This window comes from Sturnira hondurensis, unplaced genomic scaffold, assembly GCF_014824575.4.
Source record: "Sturnira hondurensis isolate 20B ecotype Veracruz unplaced genomic scaffold, ASM1482457v3 Scaffold0006413, whole genome shotgun sequence".
NCBI classification, from domain to species: Eukaryota; Metazoa; Chordata; class Mammalia; order Chiroptera; family Phyllostomidae; genus Sturnira; species Sturnira hondurensis.
Window position 1 is genome coordinate 26705950 of NW_028079044.1, and position 21760 is coordinate 26727709.

A 21760-nucleotide genomic window follows, 5' to 3' on the forward strand; every position below is an offset into this window, starting at 1 on the left:
CACTGTCATACCACCGGGCCCAGCAGCAGGCTATCATTTAGATTAAAGCCACCATGACCATAATCGCATGTATCAACAATCTATTGCTTAGAAAAAGACCTTCTACTTTCCTAATCACTTTCGCTTTGTATTCTTCCAACCATCTGGCTACAGAACAAAGCAAACAGCATAAAACAGTGTCTTAGAGTCTGCTTCACTATGTAAAAATCAGCAGTTTTCTAAAACCTACAGCTTTAGTTTACTTCTTGACACTGTTAACCAGTGATCCTTTACTAATATTAGAGGTCTTCTCTAATCGTGAAAAGCTGACTTCCAAATGGGCCCGTTTGCTTCACACTCAAATTTTTCTTTTCATATTAAAAGACATTTATTTTCTGAATACAAGAAGACATTTTCAGTGAAAATCTACAATAATACAAAAATTTAGGAAACTGAGGCGCGTTCAAAACTAAGATGAGAACACTGAGGTTTAAACACATAAAATCCTAAGTAGATAAAGAAGGTCAAAGTTAATTCTGACATAAAATCTGACTATGCCTGAGCTGACATGCTTTCATCCTCACAGATATTACATGTAAAATAAGAAGTCACTTGAGCTGTCCAGGAGTTCATGACACTTGCATTCAGAATTTCCTATAGTGACTCTGCTCAATGAGATGTTTGCCGCTGCCCCCAGAACACCCAATTCTAACAGTGTGGCAGCGTGAGTGTGCACGTGTGATTTTTTTTGCACATTGGCATCTACACTGTCTTAGTTACCTTGTACCTACAAAGTACAAAGGAACTAAATTAAATTTAGGATTATGGGAGATTGGGAAAGTATTTTTCACTAATTTGATTTATACAGACCCTTTAAAAATTATGCAACATCTGCATGAAAAATACCACTGAACTACAGAACAACCAACATTCAGAACCGTCAGAAATTAAACTGAATGGAAGTCCCACAACTACAGAATTAAAGAAGAAACCACACTGAGACTGGCAGGAGGGGCGGAGACGTGGAATGGGCTGGTCCCACACCCACATGTGGCAGATAAAAATGGGAGGGATATCTCAGGATGAGGGGCCCCAGCCCCACACCAGGGCCCCAGCCCTGATTTCCAGTGCAAGGAGGCTAAGACTCCATAAATTCTGGCTGTAAAAACTGGTGGGGATTGAGACTGCGGAAGACAGAAACTACTGGATTCCCAGGCAGTCCTGTTAAAGGGCTCACACAAGGATGTATTAGGACTCATTCCCCCTGAGCTTCAGTACCAGGGCAGCAGATTGAAAGGCATCAGAAACAAACAGGGAGGAACTGAATTGTCTGACAAAAGGGTGAGACTGGAAGGGCCACTTTCTCCCAGACATAAGTACTAGAGAAGGCCATTTTTCTTTTATTGAGCCCTCCCCGCACAGAGTCACAGAACCAGTAGGCAAAAACAGTATCTGAGACTCCATCAACCTGGCTCACACTGCCCCACCTGGTGATTTCCTGAGGCCCTGCCCCACCCAACTTTCAGGCTCACCCAAGCTTTTCCAGTGATTTTCCATATGAATGGCTTGTCTTGGCTGATGCTTCAGATTTTCCTAAATTCTCTCAAACAAGTGGCATCTGGCTTCAGCAAGCCCCATACCTCTAGCTAAGTGGCCCCAGGCCCAACGCTAGCAGCAGCTGGCTTTGATTCACAGCTTGGTCTCTCCTGAGCACCTCCAAGCTCAGCACAAGCAGCAGCCATCTGCAGATTGTTTTGTAGATAATGACGTGTGACCCCAGACAGAACACAGGTGGTGGCTACCTTGGATGCGCCAACAATAATCAAGGATCAATTATGAGAGGAGGATCAATTACACAGCCCACACAGTGGGCACACCTTGAGTACCCAGCTTGGGTAATGAGAGAGGTATGGGCCCTGGACCCTACAGGACACCTATTACATTAAGCCATTCTATCAAGCCTGGGAGATATAGTAGCTCTACCTAACACAGAAACAAACACAGGGAGACTGCCAAAATGAGGAGACAAAGAAACATGGCCCAAATGAAAGAAGAGAACAGAACTCCAGAAAAGAAGCTAAACAAAATGGAGATAAGCAATATATCATATGCATGGTTCAAAACACTGGTTATAAGGATGCTCAAGGAACTTAGTGAGGACCTCAACAGCATAAAAAAGATCCAGTCAGAAACAAAGGATACACTAATTGAAATAAAGAACAATTTACAGGGAATCAACAGTAGAGTGGACAAAACTGAGAATCAAATCTCTGATTTGAGACATGAGGAAGCAAAAAACAACCAATCAGAACAGCAAGAAGGAAGAAGAATCCAAAAAACGAGGATCATGGAAGCAGACTCTGGGACAATTTCAAGCATTCCAACAGTCACATCATAGGGGAACTGGAAGGAGAGAGAGCAAGAAATTAAAAATCTATTTGAAAAAATAAGGAAAGAAAACTTCCCTAACTTGGTGAAAGTAACAGATGTACAAGTCCAGGAAACACAGAGAGTCCCAAACAAAATAGATGCAAAGAGGCCCACTCCAAGACACATCATAATTAAAATGCCAAAGCTTGCCCTGGCTGGTGTAGCTCAGTGGATTGAGTTCGGGCCTGCGAACCACACGATCACGGTTTGATTCCCAGTCAGGGCACATGCCTAGGTTGCAGGCCAGTTCCCAGCAGGGGACTCATGAGAGGCAACCATACATTGATATTTCTCTCCTTCCCTCCCCCGTCTAAAGATAAATAAATAAAATATTTATTAAAATGCCAAAGCTTAAAAACAAAGAATCTTAAAAACAGCAAGAGAAGTTAGTTACCTACAGGAGGGTTCCCATAAGATTGTCAGCTGATTTCTCAAAAGAAACTTTGGAGGCTAGAAGGGATTGGCAAGAAATATTCAAAGTCATGAAAAGCAGGGACCTACAGCCAAGATCACTCTACCCAAAAAAGCTATCATGTAGAATCGAAGGACAGATAAAGAGCTTCCAGACAAGAAAAAAACTGAAGGAGTTCATCACCACCAAACCATTATTATATGAAATGTTAAAGGGAATTTTTTAAGAACAAGAAGATCAAAACTATGAACAATAAAATGGCAAAAAATACAGATCTGTCAACAATTGAATCTAAAAAGCAAACAAGAAGAACAGAGACAGAATCATGGAAACGGAGAGCATTTAGATGGTTGCCAGATGGGAGGTGGGTTTGGGGGAATGGGTGAAGAGGTGAAGGGATTAAGTAGTACAAATTGGTAGTTATAGAATAGCCATAGGGATGTAAATAAAGTTCAATGTAGGAAATGGAGTTGCCAAAAAACTTATACACATGACCCATGAACATGAACAATGATGTAAGGATTGCCTGAGGGAGTAGAAGGGTGCTGGGTGAAGGGGGGTCAAAGGGGAAAAAATTGGGACAACTGTAATAGCATAATCAATTAAATATAATTTAAAAAAATATATATTAACCTAACAAATATACCAAGCAATGTCTCAAAAATAATAAACAAAAGCACATTCTTGGATATTTCTCATGTTAAAAAAATAAAATAAGCTTAACTTAATCTACTACTATTGTTTAGAAAGATGAAAATACATTTTGGAAAAATATAACCTGTGACAAATAACAGATAACAATGTTATTAAATTGCTTATGGCATTCTGACAGTTGACCCAAAGTACACAGGTGAGAGAAACAGGGCATGCAAATGCATCTTTGACTTCCTGCTTATTTGATCTACTTATCAGCTTTCAGTGATAACTCAGGGAAGCACGCACTGTTCTAGAAGTAAAACTCTTTCATATCTTTGGACAGTAATAAATATTTGAAAGTATCTAAACAAAACAGTCCTAAGCTTGAGAGTAGAGTTAATGGTCCCCAAGGAGTATCCCAGGCAGTACATGAAGAGGAAGGAAAGCAGTCATGGGCACAAAGGAACTGAAGTGTGAACGATGAAAAACAGAGAGGGTTTCATTTAGAATTCAAAGAAGCAATGACCCTGATGGTATCGGTGGTCTACGGGATCCTAAATCCAAATCTGATCAATCAGCTATGGGGTCAACAGCTGATGAGGACCTTGAAATGTATCCCACTGAAAACTGTGGGGTGAGACTATACGAAGCTGATGGCCCTTGCCCGGTGTAATCTGGCCAGCTGAACCTCCATGCTAGTCCAACAAAGTCTGGCCGGCTGACTTTCTCTGTTGAGCCAGAGGCCAGGAGTAAAAATGGTTCGTCGCCTTTCAGAGCTCCCTGAACTCTGTTCTGAACTGCTTTTAGATGAGAAATGATGGGAGACCTAAGACAGGAGCCCAAATTTTATTTCGTTCCAATTCATGTAAAAGTCACTTTCATTTTCACATTGCTGAACTGAGTATGTGTTAAATCTCTGAATTGAGTATGTGTTAAATTTTGTCTTACTTTCTCTCCTCCTGATCTACTTTTCCTCAGCAGTCTGCTTCCCTACCCTCAAAACGACCTTCTTGGTCTTTTCTAATACTGCCCAAGTTCTCAGCCTTACTCATCTCTCCCTTCTTGAAATCTCATTCCTTCCGTGACCTGTACTAAAATCCTCAGACTCCTGTTTCATTCCCGCACATTCAGCTCTAACCAGCCCTTCTCCCTCGCACTGCTGATGCAGCAGGTTTCCCTTCACAGAACGTTATGTGCATGCGGGCACGTAGTACTTTGTTAATAGCTTCTCAATTGTAATCTGGAGCCATAGGGACCTACATGAAGTTCAAAGAAAGTATCAAAGCTTTGTACTTGAAAGCAAATAAATATAAAGCTCACGAAGTTGTCATAAAAGATCCAGGGACTTAGAGTGACTTGCCCATTAAAAAATTATATCTTAAGTACCTTTCACTCTCAGCTGTCTGCATGGTCTCCAGTTTTGAGTGGGTTCCTCTGTTAAATCCTTTTACTTCCTGTTCTTCCAAAGATTCCAGCAATCGGATGACATCTTTATTCACGCCCCTGCGCTTTGCCAGAACTAAGGGTGTAGCACCTTGATGATTGCTTTAAAAAGGTTATCAAAGCAAAGAGGTCATTACAGTGATTGCATTACATTGTTAGTGCCTAAGACAGTGAAGAAGGTATAAGTCCAATTAAGTTAAAATTAAAATCCAGAGCAGAACCAATAGTCAAGTTGAAACCTGAACTTTGAATTAACCTATTTTTTTTCCTTCTAGGAAAAAGGAAAAGGAATATATAGGCAGAAGAATGAATAAATTAGAATAAATAAAAGAAAAAGAGGGAATCTTTCCAGAAATTAATTGGAAAGTCTAATTCTAGATTCATTTATTTTATTTTATTTTATGTTTTTTAATTAATTAATTTACTTAAATTTTATTTTAATTGTTGTTCAAGTACAGTTTTCTGTCTTTTACTCCCATCCCAGCCCACCCATCCAGCCCTCCCCACCTCCCTCCCATTTCCACCCACTCTAGTTTTTGTCCATGTGTCCTTTATACCTAGATTCATTTTTGACATTTACATTTTATGGAAAGAATATTTATATCTTTTTTAAAAGTCTGAGAATTTTTAAAAAATCTCAAATGCAACTAAATAAACTGCCTTGACTCACCTGGCCATCTAACACTAACAATGGGACGGAGCCCAGCTGACATCAAACCCTGCAGTCAGTCCCCACCGCGTACCGTCTTGATGGGAACAGGAGCATTTACTGTCTTATTCAGAGTTAGGGACAGTATAGGACCAATAAATAGGGCAGCATGTAACTGCAGTTTAAAGGTCAAGCTTAGCTTTAACAGTGGCCTGACATCTTTCCCACTTAAGAGAAAAAGTACCTCTAAAATAAACAAAGAGAACCACTTCTTAAATTGTTCAGGATAAAAAGGATTCTGAGCCCCACAGAGAATATGAAGCTAGCATGGAATATCATATGACTAAAAGCAAAGAAGCTTTGGAATCTGGTGGAACAAGGTTCAAATTCCGGCTACGTGACCTTTGTTAAGTCATTTAACCCTTCCTGTCTCAACTATTTCATCTGTAGAATGAAGATAAAAGCTACTGCAAGAACTATTTATTCTGAGGACTGAATGAGCTAATATAAGGAAACACAGTGCCCAACCCATAATAGATGTTCAATAAATTTTAATTCTTCTTTACTGTTTTCATAGAACTGACACTGCTTCAGCATGAATCGGGAAGTCAGCCCTTGTTCTCTTGCTCCCCCAACAAGACTCCGTGTTCTCAATGCCTTGCTAACCACATTGCTACAATTGATCAGCGAGAAAACAAAATCAACAGACTCTAAGATTAGCCCACTGGTTGAGAGACTAATGGGAAGAAATGACTAGACTTTAAAAACCACAGAGGACTTACCAAATATCAATTTTGAGTCCATTGGAAACTAAGAATTGAATAGTATCCACATGACCACAGAGATGAAGAGCTGTGTTCCCCTGATAATCCGTGGCCAGAAGGTCAGCACCAAATTTATGCAACAACTGGCAGATGTCCACGTTCCCACGAGCTGCTGCAAGGTGAAGGCCTGTTCGGCCCCTGCTGTCGCGAATGTTTGGGTCAAAGCCACTTTCCAAAAGCCTCTTGGAATAGTTAAAGTCTCCATCAATACAGGCTTGTAGCAAGGGCACATTGGTCTGGGAAGAATCGTTTACAAAAACGTAGGACATGGTTCTGGTGTGGCGGATGCCTGTAATGAAACATGAGGCGAGTGAGGTTTGGCGAAGGCAGACTAAATCAAGACAATAAAGTCATTTAGAAAGCACCTTTTGCTATCCTTCCTGGCCTTTGGCCTCTGATAAAGTACCTCACCAAACAGAAACAACATCCAAGTTATCAATTACATTTTATTGGCCATTATAACGTCTTAGTTCCTTCATATCTTCTGGGTCAAAATTGCAGTTAAATTACTGTAAAGCTTTATTTTGCTTTTCGTCATATAAAAATACCGAGACATTTTTAGAGTTAAGCAAGCTGTAACTGCTTAGATTTAAGTTTACTGCATTGTCAGAAACCATAAATACGCGATCCTCAGATTTCAGAGCACTACCCACGTGCACACGCGCTAGTGCCGACGCTCTCATTTAAACAAAGTAATTCCTCCATATATTTGCTCCTGATTGCATCTGATACATTCTATATGGCAAACAGAGCTATCTGCTCAAAAGTTAACCAAATTAGCACAAAACACAGCAAAACAACACTCAATAAAGCCCCACTAAATGCTGTATTTACAGCACAAATTTCTAATTTTAACAGAAAAAACTAAGGAAAGAAACGAACTTCATTTAAAAATTACAAATATCACAAAATTGATTCAGACTGCCCATCTTTTTTACAGTATTGACCCTTTTCCACTCTGTTCTACAGCTGCCTAAACACCTGACTTTCCCTGACTTTCCCAAACCCCCGCTGTCTGAAGACGGAGCGATGAGGAAAACCAGGTCTGTCTGCGAGCAGAGAGGTGGGGCGAAGGCAGCGATGCCAACTGTGTCCACGGTAATGCTTCACCCACCTGAGTAACACAGCCTGACCAGTCAGTGTCCACATCTCCTTCATGGATACTTGTCTGCCCCAGGGGTCTCCTCGCGTCCCTGTGTCTTGTCCCCCGCCTCTGAGCGTCTTTCTGTGTGCCTCTCTCACTGTCTCCCTGTGTGCCTTCCTCTCTCTTTCTCTCTGTCTCTCTCCCCCCGACCTCTCTTGGTTCATGTAAAAATAAGTGAAAACCTGACAAATCTTTACTAAGAAACTGAAGAGAAAACAAAACAAGAAAACACAAAGGCAGAGACTGATGTGTTTATTATGGCGATGACTCCCACTGGAAGGTTACTTGAAGGTTAGTCAGACAGAGATGAGCGTGGCTTGTAATTTATCAGCCTAAGTCTTCCTTTCTGGAACACTAATGGAATTGGATGCAAGAACAATCTCCTCTTGTGCCTGACCTCAGGGTGTCAGGAAAGCAAGGCTGTGGAGTTTGATGAGATTCTCGGCCCCTCTTCCTCTTAGCCTGGCTTTCCTGGTCCCTCTAGTCCTGGGCACCCTTACACTTGAGTTCTGCTGGCTGTCCGGGCTCCCGGTGCAAAGGGAAACAGCAACAGGGGCGGAAGGCCTGCGCTGAGCCCGGCACGGCACCAGGGCTTCTGACTGAGTTTTACTTCACCTTCCCAACAACTCCGTGCTGTTGTACCTGAATTCTAATAATGAGTCATTGGAGGGTGCTAAGCCGAGAAAAGGCCATGATCTCATTATATTCTTCTTTGAGAAAGACTGCTTTGTAGGCAACACGGGGAGGTGAGGTAGGAGACAGAGAAGTCAATCAGTGCGTCACTGTGGAAACCCAGGCAAGACACGCAGAGAGCCTGACCCCAGGCAGTGGCAGTGGTGGAGAGACAGGCACACCACTCGGGGACATGTAGGTAAAATGAGCTCGGCTTAGTGACCCGTTGGATGTAAAGAGTGAGAGGGGCTGTTACGGGTAAGTCTAAACATGGGAAAACTCTGCCTATGGCTAAGAATTACAGAGATCAAGGTAAAACAAACTTCGGCTTACAACATTATGTAATACTTTTTAAAGAAATGAACCCAATGAGAAGAAATGACTCAGTACAATTGTCAAGCATTTTCTTTTGAGGGTAATCTGCCTATTTTCCCCTACTTCGTTCATTGGATTGGATCGTTAAAAAACATAAAGCTATCACAAACTTTTTAAAAATAAAATACAACATATGTGCTTTTCAAGAAGTAATGTGTTTTGGTTAAACTGTGTATGAATAGATTCTGAGAAACAATTTACTTGGTATTTTTGGTTAAAACACAGTAAGAATTCTTGTGGTTTGCAGACTGGGATTCTTTTGAATGTTGGCTCACTGGGAGAAGAAAAGCCTTTTTCGGGTCTATTTTTTAAGGAAGAATAAGTGTACACTGTGCTTTGTGAGTTTCTCTGTGCTCCTGAGAAACTGCTAATCTCACCCCCAAATTTAATAAGCTCGATGATAACATTTTCATTTTGCTCATAGAACTGAATCTGTCTTAAAGCAAGGCCACAGCAGAAAATACTCACGTAAGCCTTAAGATTAGATCTTTTTTCAGTGGTCACCTGACAATTTCTCTGAATTCTTAAGAAGGTTCAACAGGATATCCAGAAATGTAACGGCAAGGATCTAGAGTAAATAGAAAATTCGGTTATAACAAAGGTGTGGTGTGAAAAGGGACTCACTGTTCCAGGAAATGCAGGCGAACTCATGGGGCCTGCAGACATTTTCCAGAAAGATCTCAGTTTGTGAGGCTAGTAACTGACGAGTAAGAAAAGTGAAAAGGAAGGAGAAAAGGGCTTAAAGAGTAGCTCTGTTGTCCACAAACAAGAAAGAATGGTCAGAAAGATAAAAGAAAAAGAACCAAATTGTGGTTCAGCAGTAGAGACAAAACTGAGCTCAAAAATTCATTCTGAGTCCCTGGACTTCAGAATGCATATTTTTCACGTAAATGGTGGCCAGTCCTCCTCCTCAGGTTGCCCCCTCTTTTCCTCTCAGCGTGAAAGACTGGCTCATGGCTACCTGCAGTCTCTCCACATGGCTGACCCCTCCCTCCTGAACTGGGGGCTGCTCCCGCTTCACGCTGTGGTTGGAGCCCGTCAGGTGTCCCCTCGGCACACGGAGATGTCCAGAGTGCCATCTGTCCCACCCCACTGCTCTCTTGAGGGATTTTGATGCCTTTTGGTGCTTCTGCCATATTTTGTTTCACCTCTTCTAGATGGGCAAAATGTTTCCCTCTGAGGCCTTTTTCATTGGGGAAACAAAGTTGCTTGGGTAAGATCTGGTGAGTAGGGAGGGTGGGGCAAAAGGGTCATGCTATTTTGGGTCAAAACTGCTGAACACTCAGTGTGGGATAGGCAGGTGCGCTCATAAATCACCCGCGACGAAATCGGCAAATGCCTTGAGTCTGCAAAAAAAATTTAACTGAAGCTGAATGCACCCTCTCACAACAACGCCAGTTGGTACGCTGATACAGATGCGTTCCTAGAACACTTACTTAGTCAGGGGAGTTTGTAGTGCAAGGGGCCCACCCTCCAGAAGATAATTCTGGGGTCTTTTGGGGGGTTCTCCCTCATAAAGTCTAAATCCCAAATTTACAGCTCTGGTTCAAATTCAGATTAACTTCTCAGTAGTCATTCACATTCACTGTTATCAAATTCCTTTAAATAAGCTTATCCAGAGAAATAATTAATGGTACTTTATGAAGCACCACTTACAATGTAAGTCAGGTTGTTTCACAAGGGCTGTCAGAGCCGGGCTGGAAGTGAAGACCAGGACTGACAAACTATATGCCAGGACCAGTCCCACAAGTGGGTAAACGAGTGACGTGATGACTCATAATACACAAAACACCGAGCCTGCTCAACTGTTTCCTGGTTTTCTGCAATTCTACAATACCAGCTTAGCCAAACTTCCTATCACAGAGCCACACAGTCAATTTCTTTGAATAAGTATTCTGATTCACCTAAAGCCTAGTATTTTCCTTTCTTGTCCTGAGTCCTGGAGCTGAGTCTCCCTGACGAAAGCCTCTCTCTAATATATACTCTGGCCTTAATTTTCAATGGTAAAATAGTGGAGGGGGGTTACTCTGAAGACAGTAGGGTGCACATTACGGAAGAGACGGGTTTTGCTTGATCACATAGCTACACCACCCCCCAAGTAATTTCAATTTCCCTTAAGTCCACAGAAAGACATTATTTCTGCTGTAATATTTTGATATGACTAGGCCCCGTAAGAAAACGAACTTGATCAAATTACAGGTTATGTGACTTCAAACAACAGTATACAAATGCATTAGACCCGATTCCTAGAAACCTGCCGAGACGGTGTCCAAGGCCCCAACTAGACCCTGATCACTAGAAATCTGTTCACAGCCTCCTCAAGAAGCTGTGGCAGTAAATCAAAATGAGGATGCAAATTAACTATTGTCCCAGAGATCAAGAGGACTAGAGATTTTTTAAATCAAGCTTTTCCTTTTGAGATAACTAGAGAGTCACATGCAGTTCTGACAAGAGAGGTCCTGCATACCCTTTACCCCGTCTCCCTCGACAGTACATTGCGCAAAACTATAGTGCGAGGCCACACCCAAGATACTGACATTGATGGAGTCAGGACACGGGGCTTCTCTATCACCACGGGGACCTCTCGCACTGCCCTTCTACAGCTGCGCCCACTGCCCTCCCGCCCCACCTCTATGCCCTGGAAACACCGCTCTGTCTTCCATTTCTGTGGCACGGTCATTTCAAACATGTAAGTGGAACCACACAGTGCGGAACTTTTGGGGATTGCTTTTTATTTTTCCACTCAGTATAATTCTCTTGAGATTTATCCAGGTTGTTTATATCAATAGTTTGTTTCTTTTTTCGTTGCTAAGTAGTGTTCCATGATACAGAGGTACCACAGTTCGTTTAACTGTTCACCCCGGAAGGACATCTGGCTGACTCCAGTTTTCGTTACTATGATAAAGCTTCTAAACATTCAGGTACACATTTTTATGTGAATGTAAATCTTTGTTTCCCTGGGACAAAGAACCAGGAGCAACTGCTGTGCTGTATGGTGGCCTAAAGATTTTGACAACAATACTGTTGAGTCTGAAGGTGCCCACCCTCCCGATATAAAAACAGGAAAAACGTAAGGTCTTCCCGGGAGTCGTCTGTCTGGATGCCTCGAGGAACCAGGAGTGAGAGGCTATGGAAGAGCTCATGGCCCGAGCACTTACAAGGGCTAAGGTAGACGCCCTGGTGTTCACCAAAGGCAGGGAGTAGTAAAAATCATCCCACAAGGAGAGTTAGGGGCACTAATGTGCGAGTGTGGACAGGGAACTGGTATCTTTCAGGATTCACGGAGGGGAGTCTGTTCCCTGGTGAATGATGCAAAAGCCAGGCAGACTGAAGGCTGCTTTCAGGGGTGGGGCATGCGGGAGGGAGGGAGACGTGGTGACGTGTGACTCTCCTGAGAAGGCTACTTCCAGGAGTGGACAGCACGCTCCAGACGTGGTTGTCCTACTGTCAGAGGCTGTTTAAAGAGTGCCCACTCCATCCAGGATGTATCTGGAGCTGGAGAGCCTGAGTTTGAAACTCACATCAGCTACTTACGAACTGTATGACGTAAGCACCCCAAAATAACAATTACTGCCCTCCCAAGACCGGACCACTCTAGGGGACCAGTCCTCTGCTGTACTGAAGACAGCTGGCAGGGAACACTGATCCGCTGATAACGCAGAGGCTCCTAACAGTGAGTGACCTCTGGTGGGGAGTAACGACCTCCAGGAAAGGAAGAGAAAGAGGGGAACCGCCAGCACAGTTGAGAGTAGGAATGGGTAAGCCCCAGAAGGCCCTCAGCTTGTTCAGTATGGCCTGCTTCCTAAGGAACAGTGCTGTCCCAAAGGCCGACTCCCCGGGACTGGGAAAAGCAGGGCTCTGGTGGGCAGGTCTCAGAATGCTGGCACGGTCCGTGTCTAAAACTCCTGGCCCCGGGCTCGGTGGCACTGCCTGAAGCTGCATGAGGATGGACGAGGCCGTCACCCAAACTCAGTTACAAGAGATCCTAACATAAATAGTCCAACACTAAAATGTCTCAATCCAAATAACAAACAATAAGGAGACTTTGGTGTAAGCTTGTGAGTCACTGACTTGATGAAAAGCTCTTGTTAATATTCTTTTTTAAATATTTTTCTTTTATGTCAATCTGCATAACTTTTAGTATTCTTGATGGTTAAGAACTAATAAAAAAAAACATGTTCTACTTTAACATATGTGTATTATAACTTTCAATTGGTCTTCTACACCCAGTATCACCAACTGTATACAATGTATCAATTCCTTTTTCATTTTGAAAAGTCACTGGGAGAGGCACACTCCCCGGACAGAAGGACTGACTACACTGTGCCTACACAGCAACTTTACCCAGAGGTCAGAACACCAGACACCTCAGCAAAATGCAAGGAACACACAGCATATCTGAAGCGTGACATTATCACATCTATCGCCTACATTTTCCAGTGACAACAAAAAGTTCTAAACTGTAAGTGAAACCTCAAAATCAGGATTCTCTATACTCTCTTGGTCAATTTTTACCCTTTTAAAAGGATCAATTATTTTAATATATAAAATAACTTCAAAGAACCGTGAAACAAGAACTTCCAATAAAGTCATTACATCTGAACTGCTAGCACTTTAAAATTACTGTTCTTAAAACCTAAGCACTGTGCAGATCCACAGATATTAGGCAGGGAAAAAGCCCTATTTGTAAGAAATCTAGCTGTGAACAAGTAAGAATTTTAACAATTTAAATTCTTCCGCAAACACTGATAACACATTTCTTCAGTCTGCTTATCTTTGGCAGCCATATTTCTCTAAAAGGGGCCTTCATTTCCAAGGCTCAGAGAAGTTCGTGAATCTCAGGCCACAAGCGTTCAAGGGCAGGGTGGCCTTCGAATTTAGTCTCAGATATTTCCTACATGCCATGCGGCCTCTGTACAGTTATCAAGATAGTTAAAGAGAAAATGGCTCGCACAAACCTTTGTTGCCTGTTCAAAATTGTCTGCAAACTCCCTGCCTAACCATGTCTCCAGATGGCAAGAAGCGGTCTGATCTATGCGTGTGCCCTGCGTGAGGACATGGTGCTGGGGCAGCGTTTGTCAAAGGCCAGAAGCAGGAAAATCCAGTCATTCTTTGTTGAACGTACACTCCATTAAGTTCACTGCAACAGGATTTCAAAGTAACATCTTTTCTCAGGGCTAGTTCTACAGTTCATTGTAAATTTAAGAAAATAAATACGAACAGAGACAAAAAGCAGAGTTACCTATAATCTTAGCAACTAGAAATGACTGTTTGAAGTGACTGTTATTAATATTTTGGTGCTATAGTCTCTAGCATTTTTTCTCTGTACGAATATGTATACTTAACCCATACAATGCATATTAATGTTAACCTTTTTCACTTACTAGATTGTGAACATCCTTCCATGTCACCAGTCTTCTGTTACGATCTGTAATGGTTGCATTCTACTGTCAGTATGCACCGTAACTTTCTTATTGAGTTTCTTAGCATATCAAAACAAAATTTACCCTCTATTTTTTCTATTACAGAGTTTTGGATTCACTGACATTTTAAGACAGTCAAAACAGTCTAAGCAAATTTTTAAATAATATTTTTGGTCAAAATCTGAGTATCATAACAGGTTCTCAGACAATGTCTTTAAAAGGTGTGCCACATGCATGGTCTGACTGCAATGCGGGGCTGCAGACCCAGCCTCATTTACTTACGGGCAAATCCTTTCTCTGTGACAGCTACCTCGATGCAATGCTTGCTTTGCTCACTACGCAGCTTCCAAGATTCTAGTTTACAATTCATCCCAAACTATAGTTCATCTTAAACTAAGCTGGACGCAGGGTCTTCATTTACTTCTTGGGAGGTTGTCTCAGGAGGGCCTGGGAAATAAATTCTCATAGACCATTTGGCTAGGATTCCAATTTTTAACCCTGGAGTTACCTACCCAAAATAAAGACAAAATATGCGAATATTCCTTGAGTTCTGAATGTAGGAAACAGGCAGGCCTCTTCCTGAAAGCAAGGCACTAAGTCAATTTTTAAAGGAATTGAGTATAGGACCCTCTCGGTGTGTTCCAGTACTGTGAAGGACATTTGAAGAGGGAAGTTCATAGGTAGAACCTTCCAAATTTTACTTCCAAGGCTCAAAAATAATTACCAGATGTTCAGTAAGAGTGATATTTAGACAGATCTGGATCCAGCATTGGCAGATACATTTTTATCCTATTTCCAAATTTGCAGAGAACTCACATTTCGCCTTATGTCTAACAGTTCAGTCTGTTTTGACCGGGTCTAAAATTCCTAACTTTGGGACTTCTTCAACGCCAGCTTTATGAGTGTGGTAAAGGTGCGGTTTACGTGGAACGTGTGAATTGCAGAACACTACCATAAGGGAGGCCAGGTCATTATGTTTAAGTGTATGTGATAATTAAAAGTATGTTAACCATGTATTACTTAGTAGAGGTTCTTAGGAATCAAAACTTAATGAAAAGAGAAAAAAAGGACTTGTATGTATATTTGCTATTAGTATGCAAACAACTGCTTAGCAACATCTGAATATGTAATATTTAACATTTACTAGGTTATTATACTCCAGGCACTATTTAAATCCTTTTCCTGTAATCACTGGTTTAATCCTCATAAAAACTCTATATGGTAAGTAGTATCATTATCCTTATGTTATGTGTGAACAAGTAAAGTCACTGAGTTTGTTTTTATATGATTTTTCTTAATATAATAAATCAGCTTACCAAATCTTCCCACCAAAGACTACAGAAAGGGAAACATTAGTTCTAGTCCACAAACCCTTACAATCATTTTATTGAAAATACACTTCTCTTTAAACCACGGAGAAACAATTAATACCCAGGAGTGCGCCTTACTTTACAGGAAACATCAGTGCAGCTCATGTTTTCTGAATTAACCCTTTGCAGGCAGCTCACACAAAGTAAGGTTTTTAAAGTGTGAGAAAACAACAATAAAATATTTGGGAATGTTTTCTATGTTACAGGAAGTGAATTCCTAGACTCATTCTTCTCAAGTACTTCTTACGCATTGGAGTAGTGAGAAAACACCTGCCTAAAATGTTCTGTCTCCATCAGGAAATCAAAAAACACCAAAAAAGGATTTCCCATACTTATTTCCTATAATAGTTATATTAGTTTATTATTTGTTTGTGTTATTAAAATTTAGTTACAACCCAAGTTTTATAGATATTAGCTTAAAATAAATCAAAATTAACTGCTCACAAAGGAAATGTTGGTAATCTTGGATATTTGATGGTTCTCTAATACCTTTTGGTCTTTTCCACAATCTTTACTGTATAATTTTACCATGTTTAAAATTCTTAGCGAGGGACTTCCTCCCACTGGAAGGTTCAAGCCTGTAACTTATAATTCTATAATAAAGACATTAAATAAGCACTGAGAGGTCAAGCTGAAGTTTTCCATGCACATTTCCATACATATAGTACTCCTGTAAAAAGTTATTCGTTTTTAAAACAATTTTCTAGCTACAGCAGCACTTTATATGGCCTAATAGTGCCACCTTGTGGTCAACCTGGGCTTCAAGTGCAACTTGAGCATCCAGTACGGGTAGGTATAAAGCAAGAAGAGAGCCACTGAAGTTTCTCTTTAAATTCAGTTACTTATGATAATTCTCACTAATTCCAAATTTGTGAAAAGTCAGAGTTAGGATGAAGTTAACCTTCCTTTAAAAATGTTTCCCAAGCAAATGAGTAGCACAAATATGATTCTAGGCCTATTCCAAATCTAACCCTTATTGAACCCACCACCTTAGCAGATTTCATTTACACAGGATTAAAGTGCTACAAGAATGGTATTCTTGCTTATTCATTTATTCAGTGTTACTTAAAAATATAGAAAATACAACTTTTGTAAATTACTCCTACTTTCTAAATAGTCCACAAAATTTAAACCAGACTTCACCTGAAGTAGTTCGAAGGCACGAGACTGTGCTTAGGAGAAACTTAGATGTTTCCGTGAAACTTGAGAGCTGGAACGGTCACCCTGGATCACCTCACCCAGTCTCCTCACTTTATGGACAAGGAGACTGGGCATGGAGGGGCTGTGACTTTATACGCTACTTCACACACTAGCCCTCACCCACAAGGTTGTAGCCATATTCATGATTCATGGAAGAAAAGTAAGTTACAGCACCCATATAATAGTTTATTTTTCACAGTTCTATTGTAATGTGTCACTTTCCACACCCTAAACTATGTGTTAGATTGGGTGTTAGCACATATAGCCTTTTAAAACAGCACGTTTACATATGGTCACAAAAGAACCACTACGAACCACTACATGGGGCGTTAGAAATTCCCTTTCTCCCTGCTGAAAATAAAATTAAGGACGAGACCTCTGGTAGGAAGGAAGCGAGTAAAGAGTCTAAGAGAGCTGAGGGGTGTGTCTGAGGCTTTAAAGAGGGCCTGTCGCCTTTTCCTGCTCTCGCTCCTTTAGACCAAGGTAACCTATTTGGGGAGGCATCTTGGATACCCAGGAACAACAAAGTAGGGCATTATACGCTTAGAAATGGCTCTAGGTTCGAGAAAGACACATGAGGATGTTTCCCCCTGGTTTCCTAGCCCCGCTTAGGAGGATAAAAATACGTGGAAGATTTCAGGCAGAAGTTGTGTTTTTTGGCTGGAGCTTTCCTCATGCTGCCACTTGGGAGCCTAAGACGTGAGGCAAGAAGTGGGGATGCCAATATCCTAACGCAGAGCTAAGTTGGCAAGCCTGGCTTCTTGCCAAGCGGCTTCTTAAGTACAATAACTCTGGTGGGAGGGGCAAAGAATGGCAAGAACCCTCTTTCTGACTGAGACCCGGCCCCCACCCAGCCTCCCCTATTAGAATGGCAGATCCGTGACTTGGCTGGCTTCACATCCAGGTGCTCAGAGTTTTAGTGGAACTTCTAGGCATGGGAGTGAAGGCTGGCAAATTCCTAATGAAACTATTTTTACTGACCCACCAGGTCACAGTAACCAACACAGAAAAGAGTGGTTAGTGACTAAGGATCTCAAGTTTTAACAGCCACATAGCTCTCCCAGATTTGCTGTTTTCCAGGAAACCGCTTCTCAAGGGTTTTTTCCCCTTCACATAGTCAAAATCGCTTGCTAATTTTAGCAAACACAAACCTCATTTTCCTTCTGCTCCTTATTTTCAGTCTCTCAAAGCTATTTAATGCAGCCACATGCCACTTACGATAGGGCTATGTTCTGAGAAACGCATTAGGCGATTTCATCGTTGTGCAAATATCACAGAGCGCACTTACACAAACCTAGGCGGTATGGCCCATTACACACCTCGGTTGTACGGTACAGTAGTTGTCCCTAGGTTACAAGCCGGTATGACACGTACAACATGAGATTAAACCAAAAACGAGAGAAAACGAAATCAAGAGACATGATAAACACCAGATGTATGAGGCCACTGCCAGCGTAACGTTTTATAGGTACAGTAATACTGTAAAATAACAATAAAAAGTATAGTAAATACATAAACGAGTAACAGTTCTTCATTATCAACTATCGTGTACTGCATGCAATCGCATGTGCTGCACCTCAGTGCGACTGGCAGGGCGGGAGGATGACGCCAGCGTCACCGCAAACACGGTGACGATGCACCGCACCCTGATGCTGTGATGGCTAGCCATGGCGGCACTCGGCAACGGAAATTTTTCAGCTCAACTACAACATTATGTCACCACTGTCCTACATGAGGTCTGTCATTAGCCAAAATGTTGTCAGGCAGTGCCTGCCTGTATTTTGTCATTTGTTCTATGACAAATACTGAGGAAATGTGGAATACGGTAAATGTCTAAACCCAAAACATTTTTTTCTAGATGACTTGTCAATAGGGGTATGATGTACTATAAAACTGTGCGAAAGAGTGGGGTTGGTTTTTTTAAGTTTGAATAATTATGACTCAGAACTTTTGTTCTTGTACTCAAGAAGATCATACTGTCAGGCAAAAATACTGATGACAGAAAAGCGGTTCTTTAAAGTGCTATCAAGCCCGGGCCTATTAGCTCAGTTGGTTGGAGCACTGTCCCATAATGCCAAGGTTGTGGATTCGATCCCCACTCAGGGCACATATGAGCACAAGAAGCAACCAATGAATGTACGAGTAAGTGGAACCGCAAATCAGTGTTCTTTTTTCTCCTCTCCTCCTTCCTCTCTCTCTCTCTAAAATCAATAAGTAAAATAAAATGCTATCAAAAGATAATGACTTCACTGTCTTCAAATAATAGATGGGAGAATAAATTTCTTATATTTGGATATATGAATCAAAATTCACAACTTTGGATTTGGGAAAATGATCTAGGATTATGAAATGTTTAGCATCTTAAACGGCAGAAAAAGTATAGGAACAGAGACAAGAGCAAATTAAAGACAAACTTTTGAGTGCAAAGTAACTATTAAATTGCCCATTGATATTTCAGCACATCCTTCCCAGTGACACTAGTGCAAATAAATCTAAAATACTTTTACCAAACACACTGCTTTTTCACACCACTTCCCTCTAGTCTTCTCTGGCCCGAATTGTAGTTCCTCGTTATATATTACTGGATGGTTTCATGTAGGTAACTTACCACTCAAAGATTAACCCAAGAGTTCTTCAAAGTTTTCTGGGTCAAATACCTGTACTTCCACTGCACCTCAGTCACCTCACTTGGGTTTTATCCTCTGGGATGTGTTTCCACCTCCCATTTAACCCATAACTCCCCGTGCTGACGGCTACCTCTGGATCTTCTACCTACTCCACGCCCTCACACCTTGTGAAACGTCTGCTATTTACATCTCACGACCTCTCCTTGAGACCCCTTCTGGCTACATCAAGCAGAAAGAAACCTGTCCGCAGGACTTTCCCTAACTTTCTCCAGCTGGCTCTGGTCCCTTCCAATGGTTTTAAAGCAGATCACTCCCAGTTTCACATCCATCAAGGAAGCCGGTGCCTTCCCAACCCAGAGGACCAGGGCATACAGAAGAAAGAACAATGAGCACAAGTATCACCGCCAGAGAGGAAGGCCTGAGGGGACTAACAGTTGGAGGAAAAAATAAAAACTTCTAGAAGGAAATGGGAATCGGACCAAATCTCAGCGTCGGGTTTCTGCTAACCTGAATCTAGTTGAGGTTGCAGCGAGGAAAAACAACCCGACAGACTATCAACAGTGAAGGCAGACTCAAAGACTTGAACAGAGAGATCTGAGCTCTGTGAGTTTATCAGGAACTGTTCTTTGAAGATTAGATACCAACCAAAGATTTGCATCTTGGCTCCTGACTCTGCCATTTCTTAGGGCACAATCTTGAGAAGGCAATCTCCAGGTGCCTTGGTCTCCTCACTTGAAAACTGGGATAATAATATCTGCCCTATCTACTTCACAGAGTTTTTATACAAGAGGAACTTTGAAAACAATAATGCAATAGACGAATATAAGACACTAGATTTTTTTTTGCTTAGTTTCTGAGTAAAAATATCCCTTAAAAAAGTTCAGCCTGATTTAAGGGTAAAGGACTCCCACATCGATGATAAGGGTGAATCACTGAACATCAGTAAAATGATTTCCATCCTCAGGGGATCAGGGGCAATAATGAGAGGAACTCTCAAGAGTGTGGTGCTCCTCGAGGGCAAAGCCAGCAAGCAGAGAACTCCAAAGAGGTCGCAGCCGTACTATATGCATTAGCACACCAGTACACGGGGCAGTTCTACAAACAGTCCCATCCGTGTGTCTTGCCTTCACCTCAACATCACATCTGAAACCCACGCTCCACACACGCACAACAAAGGCGGTACTGACAATGGTACTGATATGTCTCTAGCAGCCCAGGCTTCCAGTCATCCTCCTCGATGCCTTTTTTCCTCTTGACTCTGAATCAGACACGAAGTCCTGTCTACTCTTCATTCTTTGCTGTGTCTCAAATTCTATTTGCTTTGTATCCTCACTGCCTCTACTCTTAATTCTGGCTCTAACACACAACCATATACACGAAGTTTTCCTCTGCCTTTCTAATTGGTCTCTCAGTCTCGTTCTCCCCAGTCACCTCCATTCTGTGCTTGTGGAACATTGAGTTCAAGCTAAGAAACTTTTTCAGTAGCTCCAAAGGTCCAAGGATGACTCCTTCCTGAGCCCACTATAATAAACTCCTAACCGCTCTTTTGCCCCTGTACAATTACTTTCTACTTTTGCCCCTGTACAATTACTTTCTCTACACAGAAAAAAAACTTTCAAAAACATAAATCACACAAAAACCCCCACATAAATCACATTACATTCTCTTGATTTAAATAGGTAAATGTCAACCCAATGCATTTAAAAATAACATTCAAAATCCTTGCCATGGTCTACAAAATCCAAATGATTCTGCTCCTGCCTAAGTCATTCCATCTTTAACCACCCACACCTCTTGGTCTCTATACTCTAGCCCCACATGCCTCCTTTAAGCTCCCTTCAACTCTTCCCTGCCTCAGGGTCTTTGCACTTACTCTTCTTTCCCCTGGAACCTATTTCCTGGCTAGATCTTTACTCAACGGGCTCATACCCAGCACTTAGGTCTCAGCTCAAACATACTTATCCTCACAAGTTACTTCTCATGTCGCCCTGTTTACTTTGTTCCTGGTTCTTATCCCATCTAGAATTTTCTTGTTTACTGTATTCCTGCCCGTTTGAATGTAAGCTCTTTGAGGACAGGAGCTTGTTCGTCTTGTTCAACAAAACCCACCGTGTCCAGCAGTGCCTATTGCATACTAAGTGCTCAGTCTATACTTTCTACTTTTTTAGTTAAATGAATACACGGCCCAAATGTAAAGTGCTGCATTCAAGTAACTCATCCAATGGAGCCTGGAAATTGGCCTTAATGTCTAAAAGGTAACAACAGGCATGAAGACACTCATTGAAGTTGGTCAAAGAATATAACTAGACCAAAATATACGGCCTAAAATGGGACACCATTAAAACTGATACCACACTCAAAGAGAAATCATGATCACATGTCTATTTCTTGAGTCTTTTAAGGTCTGAGAAGTAGAAATTATTTAGAAACAATAAGCCCACATTTGTTAATTCCTTCCACAGCAGGCACATCCTAGACAAAAATACAATATTAAAGCAAAATGATAGCATGAGTATTTCAATAGTTATGTCATATAATATGGAAATATTAGTGTTAACACTGGGGTTTTTCAAATT

The 21760-nt window shown here is 41.6% G+C and overlaps 1 protein-coding gene across 5 annotated transcripts in view; it reads right to left on the reverse strand.

Annotated features, from left to right (window-relative positions):
- The window catches only part of ANKRD46 (ankyrin repeat domain 46), an 82420-nt gene that overhangs the window by 2859 nt on the left and 57801 nt on the right, over positions 1-21760 (reverse strand). For 2 of the 5 annotated variants that reach the window (XM_037048283.1, XM_037048288.1), the window contains 3 exons: positions 9069-9132; positions 6332-6662; positions 4844-5002 (listed from right to left, as the gene is read on the reverse strand). In XM_037048283.1, the coding sequence (XP_036904178.1) occupies positions 4844-5002; positions 6332-6662; positions 9069-9132 (554 nt within the window). Of the gene's footprint in view, positions 1-4843; positions 5003-6331; positions 6663-9032; positions 9133-21760 lie in introns of those variants that run through there. The other 3 variants (XM_037048286.1, XR_005066802.1, XM_037048285.1) reach the window with 3 other exon arrangements.